This window comes from Gigantopelta aegis, chromosome 3 (assembly GCF_016097555.1).
Source record: "Gigantopelta aegis isolate Gae_Host chromosome 3, Gae_host_genome, whole genome shotgun sequence".
In the NCBI taxonomy this organism is placed as follows: domain Eukaryota; kingdom Metazoa; phylum Mollusca; class Gastropoda; order Neomphalida; family Peltospiridae; genus Gigantopelta; species Gigantopelta aegis.
The window spans coordinates 15,020,351-15,036,328 of NC_054701.1; the positions used below are offsets into that span (position 1 = coordinate 15,020,351).

Here is a 15,978-nt window from a genome sequence, read left to right on the forward strand (position 1 = left end):
TGGTCAGTATATTTTACAAACATACTGCTTGGTATACTGAACAAACATACCACTTGGTATACTTTACAAACATACCGTTCGGTGTACTTTGCAAACATACCACTCGGTATACTTTGCAAACATACCACTTGGTATACTTTACAAATATACCACTCGGTATACTTTACAAACATACCACTCGGTATACTGAACAAACATACCGCTGGGTATACTGAACAAACATACCGCTGGGTATACTTTACAAACATACCGTTTGGTGTACTTTGCAAACATACCACTCGGTATACTTTGCAAACATACCACTTGGTATACTTTACAAATATACCACTTGGTATACTGAACAAACATACCACTCAGTGTACTTTACAAACATACCGCTTGGTATACTTTACAAACATACCACTCAGTGTACTTTACAAACATACTGCTTGGTGTACTTCACAAACATACCACTCGGTGTACTTTACAAACATACCGCTTGGTATACTGAACAAACATACCGCTCAGTATACTTTACAAACATACTGCTTGGTATACTGAACAAAGATACCACTCGGTATACTTTACAAACATACTGCTTGGTATACTGAACAAACATACCACTCGGTATACTTTACAAACATGCCGCTCGGTATACTTTACAAACATGCTGCTCGGTATACTTTACAAACATGCCGCTTGGTATACTGAACAAACATACCACTCGGTATACTGAACAAACATACCGCTCAGTATATTGAACAAACATACCACTCGGTATACTGAACAAACATACCGCTGGGTATACTGAACAAACATACCACTCGGTATACTTTACAAACATACCACTTGGTATACTGAACAAACATACCACTCGGTATACTTTACAAACATGCCGCTTGGTATACTGAACAAACATACCACTCGGTATACTTTACAAACATGCCACTCGGTATACTGAACAAACATACTGCTGGGTATACTGAACCAAACCTACCACTCAGTATATTGAACAAACATACCACTTGGTATACTTTACAAACATGCTGCTCAGTATACTTTACAAACATACCACTTTGTATACTGAACAAACATACTGGTCAGTATATTTTACAAACATACTGCTTGGTATACTGAACAAAGATACCACTTGGTATACTTTACAAACATACCGTTCGGTGTACTTTGCAAACATACCACTCGGTATACTTTGCAAACATACCACTTGGTATACTTTACAAATATACCACTCGGTATACTTTACAAACATACCACTCGGTATACTGAACAAACATACCGCTGGGTATACTGAACAAACATACCGCTGGGTATACTTTACAAACATACCGTTTGGTGTACTTTGCAAACATACCACTCGGTATACTTTGCAAACATACCACTTGGTATACTTTACAAATATACCACTTGGTATACTGAACAAACATACCACTCAGTGTACTTTACAAACATACCGCTTGGTATACTTTACAAACATACCACTCAGTGTACTTTACAAACATACTGCTTGGTGTACTTCACAAACATACCACTCGGTGTACTTTACAAACATACCGCTTGGTATACTGAACAAACATACCGCTCAGTATACTTTACAAACATACTGCTTGGTATACTGAACAAAGATACCACTCGGTATACTTTACAAACATACTGCTTGGTATACTGAACAAACATACCACTCGGTATACTTTACAAACATGCCGCTCGGTATACTTTACAAACATGCTGCTCGGTATACTTTACAAACATGCCGCTTGGTATACTGAACAAACATACCACTCGGTATACTGAACAAACATACCGCTCAGTATATTGAACAAACATACCACTCGGTATACTGAACAAACATACCGCTGGGTATACTGAACAAACATACCACTCGGTATACTTTACAAACATACCACTTGGTATACTGAACAAACATACCACTCGGTATACTTTACAAACATGCCGCTTGGTATACTGAACAAACATACCACTCGGTATACTTTACAAACACACCGCTCAGTATATTGAACAAACATACCACTCGGTATACTTTACAAACATACCGCTGGGTATACTGAACAAACATACCACTCGGTATACTTTACAAACATACCGCTTGGTATACTGAGTAACAACACACTAGTGAGCTATGTCACCTAATAAAATCAACATTTTTAGGAAGGGAAATGGGGGTGACAGAAAAGACCTTGCTTTGTTTTCTTGTTAAAACATTGATAATTATGAATGGTCCAAAAACATATTGGATATCCATGTCATTTATTTATTTATTTATTTATTTAAACTTTCAGAGAATAAGAGAAATCCAAAAATCCAACAAAGACAGTGGCCATTTTCAGGCTGAAGCTGGGAAGAAGAGTGTTAATATCAAGAAGAACAGATTTAAAGACATTATTCCATGTAAATATTACTTTTATCAAGCTAGGGAATATTACTTTTACTGCTAGCTAGTTTCTGCTGACATCACCCGATTTCAGAACCACAGAAGTATGACAGTTAGCAACATGAAAAAAAGTTTGTTAAAGTTTGTTTTGTTTAACAATACCACTAGAACACATTGATATATTAATCATTGGCTATTGGATGTCAAACATTTGGTAATTGTGACATATAGTCTTAGAGAGGAAACACACCACATTTTCCCATTAGTTGCAAGGGATCTTTTATACGCACCATCCCCAGAGACAGGATAGCACATACCACAGCCTTTGATATACCAGTCATAGTGCACTGGTTAGAACGAGAAATAGCCCAATGGGCCCACTGACGGGGATCGATCCTAAACCAACCGTGCATCAAGCAAACACTCTACCACTGGGCCATGTCCTGCCCTTTGGCAACATGATTGATGACATCACTGTAGCTCCAGAATCTTGTTTTGATACATCTGAGAAAGGAAAAGTAGTTATATTCGGTCTCACTCTCTCACACACACACCTTTTATAATGTAAAAAGCTAAGATGTAGGTTTTATTTTTTTGGTCATATAGTTGGTTAAAATTTTGCTGTCGGCTTCATTTCTCACAAACTAGATCAATGAAATTTTGTTTATGCTTGCATCTGTGAATGTTCATCGCAGTGCATGTGGGAATTTAATTTAATTGCATTTGTTTAAAAAAAAAACATTTATAACTTTAATTTTCTATTTCTACAATTTATTTTAACATACACTGAGATGCACGTCTGTGGATGCAACAGTAAACAACATGAATAAGTTTATGGTAGGCGAGATATTTAATACTTTTTATGTTTTTCAGTTGATGCCAGTCGTGTTGTGCTCTCGACGCTAGATGGAGTGGAAGACTCGGATTACATCAATGCTAGCTTCATCAAGGTAAGTTACGTATAAATCACATGTTTCGAGAATCCAATGTTTTGTGTAGATATTCTCTTATGACTGTTACATAATGATCAGATGATGCTACAAGAATCCAGTGTTTTGATGGTTCCAGAATGCCTCGGATTTTCTCTCTCTATATAGACCAAGTGTTGAAATAAATATTATACATTGCACATCAAATATAACCATGGTTTAAAATGTGCTGAGTCATCATTTCCCAATATTTCTTTCCTTTCATTGCTGTGGCAGGATACACTGGCATTAGAGTGGGGGGGTGGGGGGGGGGGGGGGGCACTGGCCCTTCCAGTTCAGAAGATAATGCATTGCCCATCCTTCTCCAATATAAAATCATCTTCCAATGTCAATGAGATTCTTGTAGCTTCTAGTAATGATAATTAAAAAATATCTTTCTGGCTGTGAACTTGGCTGGTATATCAAGGGCCGTGGTATATGCCATCCTGTAGGTGGAAAAGTACATATAAAAGTTTCCTTGTTTTTAATGGACAAATTTAAAGGTTTCTCAGAATGCTACATGTTGCAATTACGAAATGTTGTTTAGTAAATAAATCAATGTGCTCTAGTGGTGTCATTAAACAAAACAAAGTTCACAATATTTTTGCTTGTGAACTCTTCGCACCTAGCCTGGTAACTCAGTAGCATTCGATCATTCTGAAAGATCCAAAGCTATATAGTTCTGTTCCAAAGCTACAGTTCTGTTCCAAAGCTTTAACGAGAGTCGCTAACATATCTTGTTATTTATATTTTAATTTTAGAACATTGATGGAAAGCGTGGCTACATTGCGGCTCAGGGTCCTCTCCCAAACACGGTTGATGACTTCTGGCGCATGCTGTGGGAGTACAACACAGAGATTGTCTTCATGGCCTGTCTCGTACAGGAGGACGGAAAGGTGACCACAATGATTTTACATCTCTATGACAAGGACATTATGGCATGAATCACTATCAAAACCAATCTAATTAAAATAGGTCCAATGGTTAATTACTATTACCTGTGGATCTAACAGAACCCAGTTGGAGCTCGTGTCCAGTTGACCTTTCATTTGACCAGTCAAACCTTACTTGCAAAATGATGCCAGTGATTTGAAAAACATTCGGGATTATGCCGAGGGTATACGAAATGATTCGGGTGAATTACGAAGTATGCTGGAAACTAATTTCAATATAAAATTTTAGATAAAATTTGTTTCGAGACGAATAAAAACCTGTGATGGTATAGCCATAAAATCTGTTTATACTAGCATACAATCCAGAGTTTATTACTGTACTCCCCCCCCCCCCCCCCCCCATTTTTTAATGTTGAAATAGACCAACAAGTTCGCCTGTTCCATAAATAATCTCGCCCGATATTTTTAGAATTTGTATGCTCCCGAATAACGCTATAAAAGGCGAAGTGTAATTGGTCGATATTTAAATTTTTATTTATAGATGAAATGTCATCCTGACATGAGAGTCCACGCAATGCTGTTAGATCTACTAGTAGACCAGTAGAGCTAATTTTAATCAGATTTTTAAACACGGCTAGCTCTGGGTCCATGGAACATTTTGCCAAATTAATTATTAAACTTCAAAAATTGCAGAAACCCTGTTATTTTGTAACAAAATGTCAATTATTACATGAAATTATTTCGACAAATTAAAATAAAATTTGCCAGTTGTTTTTGAAATTCGCAATTGGTGAATTTGGCAAGTGATAGAGCTAGCCATACTTTACAACTTGGTTTATAAGGTATATGGTTAGTTAATATAATCGTCATTAACTATGTCATGTTTTGAACTCATAACTGGTGAATTTGGCGAGTGATAGAGCTAGCCATGCTTTACAACTTTGTTTATAAGGTATATGGCTAGTTAATATAATCGTCATTAACTATGTAATGTTTGGAATTCCCAAGCAACGCAAAAATATGTCATTAAATTATTTGATTTAGGGCATAGCTTTTTAAAATGTAGACCAAACCATGAACTAAAAAATCCTAGTGGCCTAGAAGGCCAGTTATAATATTACGTTGCTACTGGTGCTTATGAAAATTAACTAGCCTTCAATTGAACGTACATTTTCATGATGTATATTTACTGTACATCTGTCATTACCATAGGCATGAATGAATGAATGTTTAACGACACCCCCAGCACGAAAAATACATCGGCTATTGGGTGCCAAACTATGGTAAATGCAAAGAAAGTGATGATCAACATCAATATAAAAATTCAACAGTTAAATTAAAACACATTGTAAAGGACTGCGCAAAAAATACAAATATCACAGATAGATCAAATTAAAATTTAGAGTAAAAGTCAGTATCACGTAGAAATGATAAAACATAGGCATAGGCTGATTTTTGTCCAAATTAAACAAAAGTGCCCGAATCGGGATTATAACATTTATTCATATTAGCATTACTGCCAAAAAGCTTTACAGGGTTGCAAAATGTATGGCCATGCATTTTTACATGGATTACAACTAATATTATTGGTAGACTGATGGAAATACATTGTGAAATGTGTTCAGGCCAGCTAATTTTTGTATTGTTTTTGCCTGAATTTGAGGATTTTTTTCGACTAGGGGTTCTTTTGACCCCCCCCCCCCCTTTCGGTCCCCTTGTCTCGTACGCTTGAGGTCATTACTCAAAACTATTGTACTGGTTGAATATAACTACCAGTTTATTTGGTTTCAATTATGTAGCAATAATTCTTCTAATCTTGCAGTCTAGGAACTAGCAAGACCACACAGAGATAACCAAGTTTGATCCAGCTACACTCTCTAATTGAGCATCAGAAATTAAAACAAATTTTAATTAAAACAAATTTCTGAAAAGACTTACGTCCTGCTTCCATATTTATTGATCCAAGTGGGTTTAGGGTCTGTGCACCCCTCCATGTTTAATTCACTGTTGAATTTTTATATCGATGGTTATCATCATATTATTTTTGCATTTACCATAGTTTGACACCCAATAGCGGATGTATTTTTCATGCTGGGGTGTCGTTAAACATCTAATTTAATCTAATTCCTCCATGTTTAATGAATGTAATTAATCAATTTACATTTGTAAAACTGACGGTTTACCTGATGGACTACCCTTACAAACCTTGTAGTCACCAGTTAGGTCCTTATATGGTTTAAGCGAGTAATTGTTTCTGCTTGCATGTGCAAAACAATTTCTGTATGGGCAAAGAAATGCTTGCCTCATCACACGCTGACATTGCTAATTTATATTACTCAAACATACTGTACATTGACACTGAGAGAAGGGGTGGGACATAGCCCATTGGTAAAGCATTCAGTTGATATGTTGTTGGTCTAGGTTCGATCGCGTCAGTGGGTCCATTGGGCTATAGTACACCACAACTGGTATATCAAAGGCCATGGTATATCATATCCTGTCTGTGGGATAGTGCATATAAAAGACCCCTTGCTGCTAATGGAAAAATGTAGCGGGTTTCCTCTCTTAGACCATATGTCAAAAATTACCTAATGTTTGACATCCAATAGTTGATGATTAGTAAATCAGTGTGCTCTAGTAATGTTGTTAATCAAAACAAAATGTATTTTTGGACACAGAATCAATTTCAGGAGAGTGGTTTATTGTTCACCAGTGTTTTTTAACCCATAAGCACTGCTCTCAGCAAATAAGGGTCTTCTAATTTTTAGCTCTGATATGTTTTGCTACAGATCACTCAAGTGGGACATATTAAAAAATATCCAGGCCATAGTATTTCAGATTTCATGAGAAACTCTTTTTTGGTTCCATGCCTTGTGATCATGGGAACCCACCGGAAACTGTTTTTAGGTTCCGTGCCTTGTAATCATGGGAACCCACCGGAAACAGTTTTTAGGTTCTGTTGAATAGTCATACTCGATATAATAATCATGGGAAACAAAATTTCGGTTCCGTGATTTTACTGACATGGTACCGGAAATTATTGTTTCCATGAAAACCTGAAAATATTATTAAATTTAACCAACAACCAACCAACCAATTTATACAGTCTGAGTAAACTAAAATTTTGCATCAGGTACCTATGTATTCCTATTGAAATAATAGCCAATATCTTGAAGATAATTTGTTTTATTGTCTTTCTTTTTTCAGCGCAAGTGTGAAAAGTATTGGCCAGATCTTGGTAAAAGTCATAAATTTGGAAACATTACAGTTAAATTAGTAAGTAATTTTATTTTAATTCTCAACTTACCTGTTTACCGTACCTGTGCACAACTTAGGATGGCGGTGTGCCCGCCATCGCCTATGACCTGTAGTGAGACCCCTGCAGATAGATTAATTCACTATTAAAGGCTTCCAACTGTCTATAGTCCCATAGTACCTTTGACAGGTTTGATTTAGAAACTAGGTTTACCCTCAATATTATATAGGTGATCTTTAGAAAATCTTGTGTAATATAAACATTACATGATTTATTTTCCAGGAATCTGAGAAAGAGATTGCTCAAGATTTCATAAAAAGGGAGCTCACTGCTGAATCAAATGGCCAAGTTCACCACTTGATACAGTTTCAGTATAAGGGCTGGGCAGATCACGGGATTCCACGCACTCCGGCAGAAATTCGCAAAATTATCGGAAAGATGCGAGAAACGAGACTCAAGGAAGACATCCCTGTTGTTATTCACTGCAGGTAACTTTGTGTTATGTGTAAACAGACATTCTGCCACCAGATGACAGCAAAAATGAAGTTAATCTTTGATTTGTGGTATTAATACTGTTCAATAATGCAGGTGGGAGCAGGGCCCGTGCTTATAAAGACTTGATTGCAGACTCAATCTCTAATGCGTTGTCATGACATTAGTGCCTCAGACTCCATTAGTCTTGAGTCTAGACTCTAAAAGTTTTATAAGCACCAGGCCAGGATACCTTTTAAATTTTCTAAGATAACGCTTTCAATTGGTAGATACATTTTAAAACAATTTGTTGTAAGATAAATGGTATATAATGGCCATGTGGCATTCTCTGTATAATGGTCATCCCTAGTGACAAGAATTACATAATACAATGATTATTGTTTTCAGTGCTGGTTGTGGCATTCTCTGTATAATGGCCATCCCTAGTGACAAGAATGACATAATACAATGATTATTGTTTTCAGTGCTGGTTGTGGCAGGACAGGAACCATCTGTGCTGTGGACTATGTGTGGAATTTACTTCTTTACAGGGTGAGTTCTTATACAGCTGATAACCACACTGTTCATCAGTTTCAAAATAAGATTTTTTCTTAGTTTTATGTTATATTTTGTTAGTTTATATAGTAAATGTTTTCAAACATTTAAGGACCTGTAACCTTTGTGAAAAGATTCAATGCGGGTAATGATGAAAGCATAGTTTTCATTCATTCTGCAGGAGGCCTGGGAAACTGAGGGCACAATGGCATGTTTCATTTGCTGGCCTATTCTTGTTTTAACCCTAGCAGCATCCGAATCAGCATCCGAAGCCAATAAGATCGGCTTTATATATCAATTGTGAAAAGCCAGAGCCAGTCTCGTTGGCTCTATATTTTACAGCCCTTGGTCATAACTACTAGAAATAAAAAATTTGTTTATGTTGTTAAGTAATCAAAACTATACTTCTTGTCATTTGTCCCTAGTTTCTTGTCATTTGTCCCTAGGTTAAAACAAAGAGCATTTCAAGTACTACACTTCAGTTGTAATTTTAAATATTTATTTGACAGCAAACTGGGTCGTAACATCTTGTAAAAAATATTTTAGGGGAGTAATATTTATTTACATAAATGAACCTGATACCTTGTAGAAGAAATATTTAACTGAGTAATTTTTGTTTAGTTTGTAAAATTGACAGTTGTATTTTAAACTATGATAGTGGATGAAACACATACTTATAAAGTTGATGGAATCTCACCTTCACATATTTAATTTTCTCATTATTATTTGTAAACTTTGCTACACACACTCTTGTAGATAACATTTTCACATGGAATAGTCTTCCGGTCCCTATTACAATATCACCATTACAGTCACTATTATAATATCATCCTATTAAAGTTGAACCCATTAAACAATACATTTTCTTTATAACTGATTCTCTAGGGAATTTTGTTTCATTAAATCTTAAAATGATGCATTCTTAACTTTCTTTTCAGAGATTATCTGAAGGTTTCAGTCTTTTTGACATTATAAAAACTATTCGAGAACAGCGACAGTCCATGGTCCAGACACCGGTAGGAAGATTATTTATTATTGTTTTTATTTAAGTCTGAAAATTATAAAAATAATTAATTGATGTTGATGTAAGTGAGAGTTAATTCATTAATCCTTAGTTCCTTCACTAATTCTTTCTACTTTCTGGAACTTTCTTTGCTTGTATTTCTTTATTATTCAGGAATCTTTAGAAAGATCTACATGTATATGAGAGTTGATGTAAGCAAAGAGAACATAATAAAGAACATAAAGAGTAATGGACCTAATAGTGATCCTTGTAGTATATCTGTCTTACAGCTGTAGATTGAATCTTATATTACCCTCATGTATTTGTGTCCAGTTAGGGAGGGAGAAAATTACTCATGTCCAATGTTACTGACAGAGCTTAAGATCTTCTGTGATTGGAATAGCTGAACAAATTTCAAAATATATAAAATGATGAGACAATTGTATTTGATTTAATGTTTTTTTTATCAGGACCAATATGAGCTTGTTCATCTTGTGGTCAGGGAGCTGTGTGAGGAGATGATGAATGATTCGGACGAAGCGGAGTACGTCAATGCCCACTTTGAAGAGGTATGTGTCATTAAAACTTCTAGTATTTGTTTTCAAAAGTCTACTGATTTTGAAAACTTTCATTAATTTTCAAAACTAGTACCTGGTTTTTTAAAAAAAAAAAAAAATTTTTAAAACTAGTATCTGTTTTTTTAAACATTTATTGATTTTTAAAACTTGTATATATTTTCAAATTATTTGTCTTCAAATTTGAATCATTTTCCAAATTTGTCTTATTTGTTTTCAAAGCTTTAATTTATATTTTTTTAAATGTGTATCTCTTTTCAAAATATGTTTCTTTTTTAAAACTTGTAATTCTTTTAAAAACATATATCTTTTAAACATTTAAACATCTTTTTAAAGGTTAAAAAAAAAAAATTCAGAACTTTTATATTTTTTTCATAATTTGTAGCCATTTTCAAAGTTTTATTTCTTAAAACCTTGAATTTAAAAAAAAAACTGTATCCATTTTCAAAAATTATCTCCTACCAAATCATTGCTAATTGCTTACGGTATATCTTTTTATGTCACAATAATAATTAATTTATTTATTACATGTAGTATCAAATTCCATAATAATTGGTCACTTAGCACATCTGTGAAAAAACTATTCTTGTGTACGGTATTTCTATAGCATTAAGGTGTAGGAATCCAAATGGATGATAATAGAATTTGATCCAAAATGAGGCTTGAAAAGTGTGATGGGGTGTTAAAGAAATGTTTCTTTCTTTGGAATAATCTCATTGGATTGTTTTTTTTAATTGTTTTCAGGTGTATACCAATGCTGATGTTATCGACAATCCAGGCAAGTAACTGTTCAGCTAATTATAATTAACATGTTTGTGGGTGTGGGTAATTTTGGGTATGCTTCCATCAGAGAACTGTTGAAAGACGCCTGTCACAGGCACAACCTCTAACTTCGCCACAGCATTCTGTCCATGACAGCAGAGCCGGTTTAAGGTTCCACATGGCCTGTAGCACAAATAACAGCGGGGCTCTTCCCAGGATATAAATTTTGCAACCCCCTTGGAAAAAAATGACCTGGGGATAATAAATGTACACATCACCTCAGGGCCCGGGCCCGTGCTACGTGTGCTACTAGGATAAACCGGCTCTGCAAGACATGTGCACTGTTTGTCTGTCGCCCATCTTTTATTTTAGTCTCAAACAAAGATATACTGTACATGAAAAGAAATGCTCAAATATCTTGAGTAATAATTGTTTTCGATAACTGCACAGTGTACAGATTACTTCTACAGCTACTGATTGGCTGGCTTGAAAATGGCAACGTTCGGTTGGTTAGAACTTCACTGTCATTCATTTAATGTTTCCATGCATGAGTCAGATTATATATATATGTTATACGATCTACAGAGATTTACAGGAAAATTTTGACTCATTTGTTGCATAAACATGAAATAGTATAGTTTCATAAGCAGTGGTATCAACAATATAGTGCATTCACAGTTGTATTATTTTGTATTGTAAATATTTGGCTGTAAAAAGAATGCCATTACGTCATTTGAATTATGCTGTGGATGTGGTTATGTGACATAATTGCTGATTAAATTGTTTTAGATAGCAGAGGGATTTGTATGTTTAAAACAACCAGTTAAAAATGACAATGGGTAATAATTTAATTTTGTTTGTTTGTTGAGATCTTCATATTCAAGACATCACATACCCTGCTCATTGTGATATTATAGTGGTTGAGCTGTGAGGCCTTAATTCTGCTAGATACTGGGTGTTGATCAACAATTTTTTTTATTGATAATGATATTGATTTTTATTAAAATATTTTTAATTTTTAAAAAAAATTCATATTCAAGACATTACATACCCAGCTCATAGTGGTTAAGCCTTAAATTCTGGTAAATACCAGGTGTTAATCTGCAAACAAATTTATTGATAATGATATTCTGTTTTATTTATTTTTTTATTTTTTTTTTATTTATTAAATTTTTTTAATTAATTAATTTTGTTTTAATTGTTTTTGTTTTTTTGTTTTAAGATCTTTCTATTCATACCCTGCTTATAGTGACATATCAGTTACCTTTGGTTACCATTTAGGGTTAATTCTTGCAGAATCTGGATATTGATCTGCAAAGATATTTATTGATAAAGATTTTCTTTTTTATTGAAATGTTATTTATTTATTTATTTTACAGACCTGACTGAGGATTTGTATCAAGACATTGGTATCAGTAGTGCAGACACAACCAAGCAGAAACCTGTAATCATGGCAGAGAAGCCAATTATTAAACGGAAGCCAGAAATTGTGGAAAGACAGACAATTACGAAAGATGACAGCAAAAGTCTAGTTTCAACTTCTGGACAAAATGCTCCCACGAAACATTCTTATGAGAATGTTGCACCCAAAGTTAACGGGGCAGGTTTTAAAACTGTAATAAAAAATGTCAACACTACAAGAGCTGAAATCGTGAAGAATAAACCACACCCAGTTGAAACTCAGAAAAACAAAATGTCTGATTCTCAGCCAGCTGGTGCCATGGCAACCAAGACTGACCATTCACAGACTGGCACTACGAAACATGTTCCTAATGGAGCTACAGCCAGCCAATCAGCGGCTTTCATTGGTGACAATGTTTATTCCAAGGTGGAGCAGAACAAAGTTCAACAAACACCACCAGGGGGCAGCACTGCAGTGGCAGAAGAAGAATATGCTCCGGTGGATTTTAAAATGAAAGGTATTTGTAAAAACATGACCCCAATAAGGAAACAAAGACTCACACTGTTACAGTCTTGTGGAAAATGTTTGTAGTTCGTGGTCATGCTAAAATGCAGATTTTGCACAATATCATAAAACTAAATTTTTTAAATTAGATTTTTTATAAGAAAATTATCATGACTATTGAAAAGATAAAATTTCAGAATTGATAAATACTCAGAATATAATTTTCCACTTGAAGTATTTTGTAGTTATTGTATACATAGTTATTTTGTAGTTAGTTTTAGTTTAGAAAAAAAACTGTATGCCTGTATCTTTTCCTATATTTTAGTAAATGTATTGTAGATATTCAATCACTATATATATAATTCTGCAGCTGAACCTTCAGTAGTTTAAATTTTAATGTTTTGATAACTTCAATTTTGTGCATCTGATGAGACCAAATCACAGTTAAAACTCAATGAAAAAGACTTCTAAAACTCAAACTCTGATCCTTCAAAGTTACATGCAGGCATTGAAATAAGTTGAGAATGTTGTTCAGGTTCAGGATTAGCACTGCCAAGAACGTCAAAAACGTTAATTCGTGCTCAATAAAATTGTATTTAACAGAAACTACACCACATAAATTTTGTATAGCTTGAAAGTTATTCCAACATAAAATGCACATACAAGTATGATAATCAGTATAAGAACAGTGATACGAATGATTAAAAAATATCAGTGTCTCTGAAGCAATTTTTTAGAAACAACAATGAGAATTGTAAACTTTATTAATGTGTCATAACCTTCAGGCTACCAAGCTGATAGTGTATGGTAACCTGTACGTGGGTTACAACACGCCATGCTTATTTTGATGGGCAGGACGTAGCTACCAAGCTGATAGTGTATGGTAACCTGTACGTGGGTTACAACACGCCATGCTTATTTTGATGGGCAGGACGTAGCTACCAAGCTGATAGTGTATGGTAACCTGTACGTGGGTTACAACACGCCATGCTTATTTTGATGGGCAGGACGTAGCTACCAAGCTGATAGTGTATGGTAACCTGTACGTGGGTTACAACACGCCATGCTTATTTTGATGGGCAGGACGTAGCTACCAAGCTGATAGTGTATGGTAACCTGTACGTGGGTTACAACACGCCATGCTTATTTTGATGGGCAGGACGTAGCTACCAAGCTGATAGTGTATGGTAACCTGTACGTGGGTTACAACACGCCATGCTTATTTTGATGGGCAGGACGTAGCTACCAAGCTGATAGTGTATGGTAACCTGTACGTGGGTTACAACACGCCATGCTTATTTTGATGGGCAGGACGTAGCTACCAAGCTGATAGTGTATGGTAACCTGTACGTGGGTTACAACACGCCATGCTTATTTTGATGGGCAGGACGTAGCTACCAAGCTGATAGTGTATGGTAACCTGTACGTGGGTTACAACACGCCATGCTTATTTTGATGGGCAGGACGTAGCTACCAAGCTGATAGTGTATGGTAACCTGTACGTGGGTTACAACACGCCATGCTTATTTTGATGGGCAGGACGTAGCTACCAAGCTGATAGTGTATGGTAACCTGTACGTGGGTTACAACACGCCATGCTTATTTTGATGGGCAGGACGTAGCTACCAAGCTGATAGTGTATGGTAACCTGTACGTGGGTTACAACACGCCATGCTTATTTTGATGGGCAGGACGTAGCTACCAAGCTGATAGTGTATGGTAACCTGTACGTGGGTTACAACACGCCATGCTTATTTTGATGGGCAGGACGTAGCTACCAAGCTGATAGTGTATGGTAACCTGTACGTGGGTTACAACACGCCATGCTTATTTTGATGGGCAGGACGTAGCTACCAAGCTGATAGTGTATGGTAACCTGTACGTGGGTTACAACACGCCATGCTTATTTTGATGGGCAGGACGTAGCTACCAAGCTGATAGTGTATGGTAACCTGTACGTGGGTTACAACAAGCCATGCTTATTTTGATGGGCAGGACGTAGCTACCAAGCTGATAGTGTATGGTAACCTGTACGTGGGTTACAACACGCCATGCTTATTTTGATGGGCAGGACGTAGCTACCAAGCTGATAGTGTATGGTAACCTGTACGTGGGTTACAACACGCCATGCTTATTTTGATGGGCAGGACGTAGCTACCAAGCTGATAGTGTATGGTAACCTGTACGTGGGTTACAACACGCCATGCTTATTTTGATGGGCAGGACGTAGCTACCAAGCTGATAGTGTATGGTAACCTGTACGTGGGTTACAACACGCCATGCTTATTTTGATGGGCAGGACGTAGCTACCAAGCTGATAGTGTATGGTAACCTGTACGTGGGTTACAACACGCCATGCTTATTTTGATGGGCAGGACGTAGCTACCAAGCTGATAGTGTATGGTAACCTGTACGTGGGTTACAACACGCCATGCTTATTTTGATGGGCAGGACGTAGCTACCAAGCTGATAGTGTATGGTAACCTGTACGTGGGTTACAACACGCCATGCTTATTTTGATGGGCAGGACGTAGCTACCAAGCTGATAGTGTATGGTAACCTGTACGTGGGTTACAACACGCCATGCTTATTTTGATGGGCAGGACGTAGCTACCAAGCTGATAGTGTATGGTAACCTGTACGTGGGTTACAACACGCCATGCTTATTTTGATGGGCAGGACGTAGCTACCAAGCTGATAGTGTATGGTAACCTGTACGTGGGTTACAACACGCCATGCTTATTTTGATGGGCAGGACGTAGCTACCAAGCTGATAGTGTATGGTAACCTGTACGTGGGTTACAACACGCCATGCTTATTTTGATGGGCAGGACGTAGCTACCAAGCTGATAGTGTATGGTAACCTGTACGTGGGTTACAACACGCCATGCTTATTTTGATGGGCAGGACGTAGCTACCAAGCTGATAGTGTATGGTAACCTGTACGTGGGTTACAACACGCCATGCTTATTTTGATGGGCAGGACGTAGCTACCAAGCTGATAGTGTATGGTAACCTGTACGTGGGTTACAACACGCCATGCTTATTTTGATGGGCAGGACATAGCTACCAAGCTGATAGTGTATGGTAACCTGTACGTGGGTTACAACACGCCATGCTTATTTTGATGGGCAGGACGTAGCTACCAAGCTGATAGTGTATGGTAACCTGTACGTGGGTTACAACACGCCATGCTTATT

The 15,978-nt window shown here is 36.4% G+C and overlaps 1 protein-coding gene across 1 annotated transcript in view; it reads left to right on the forward strand.

Annotated features, from left to right (window-relative positions):
* The window catches only part of LOC121367569, a 59,834-nt gene that overhangs the window by 14,011 nt on the left and 29,845 nt on the right, over nucleotides 1-15,978 (forward strand). The window contains exons 2-11 of the mRNA XM_041491825.1: nucleotides 2,298-2,406; nucleotides 3,263-3,339; nucleotides 4,119-4,253; nucleotides 7,458-7,526; nucleotides 7,789-7,994; nucleotides 8,463-8,529; nucleotides 9,471-9,548; nucleotides 10,006-10,104; nucleotides 10,855-10,888; nucleotides 12,252-12,791. Coding sequence (XP_041347759.1) covers nucleotides 2,298-2,406; nucleotides 3,263-3,339; nucleotides 4,119-4,253; nucleotides 7,458-7,526; nucleotides 7,789-7,994; nucleotides 8,463-8,529; nucleotides 9,471-9,548; nucleotides 10,006-10,104; nucleotides 10,855-10,888; nucleotides 12,252-12,791 — 1,414 coding nt within the window. The remainder of the gene's footprint in view (nucleotides 1-2,297; nucleotides 2,407-3,262; nucleotides 3,340-4,118; nucleotides 4,254-7,457; nucleotides 7,527-7,788; nucleotides 7,995-8,462; nucleotides 8,530-9,470; nucleotides 9,549-10,005; nucleotides 10,105-10,854; nucleotides 10,889-12,251; nucleotides 12,792-15,978) is intronic.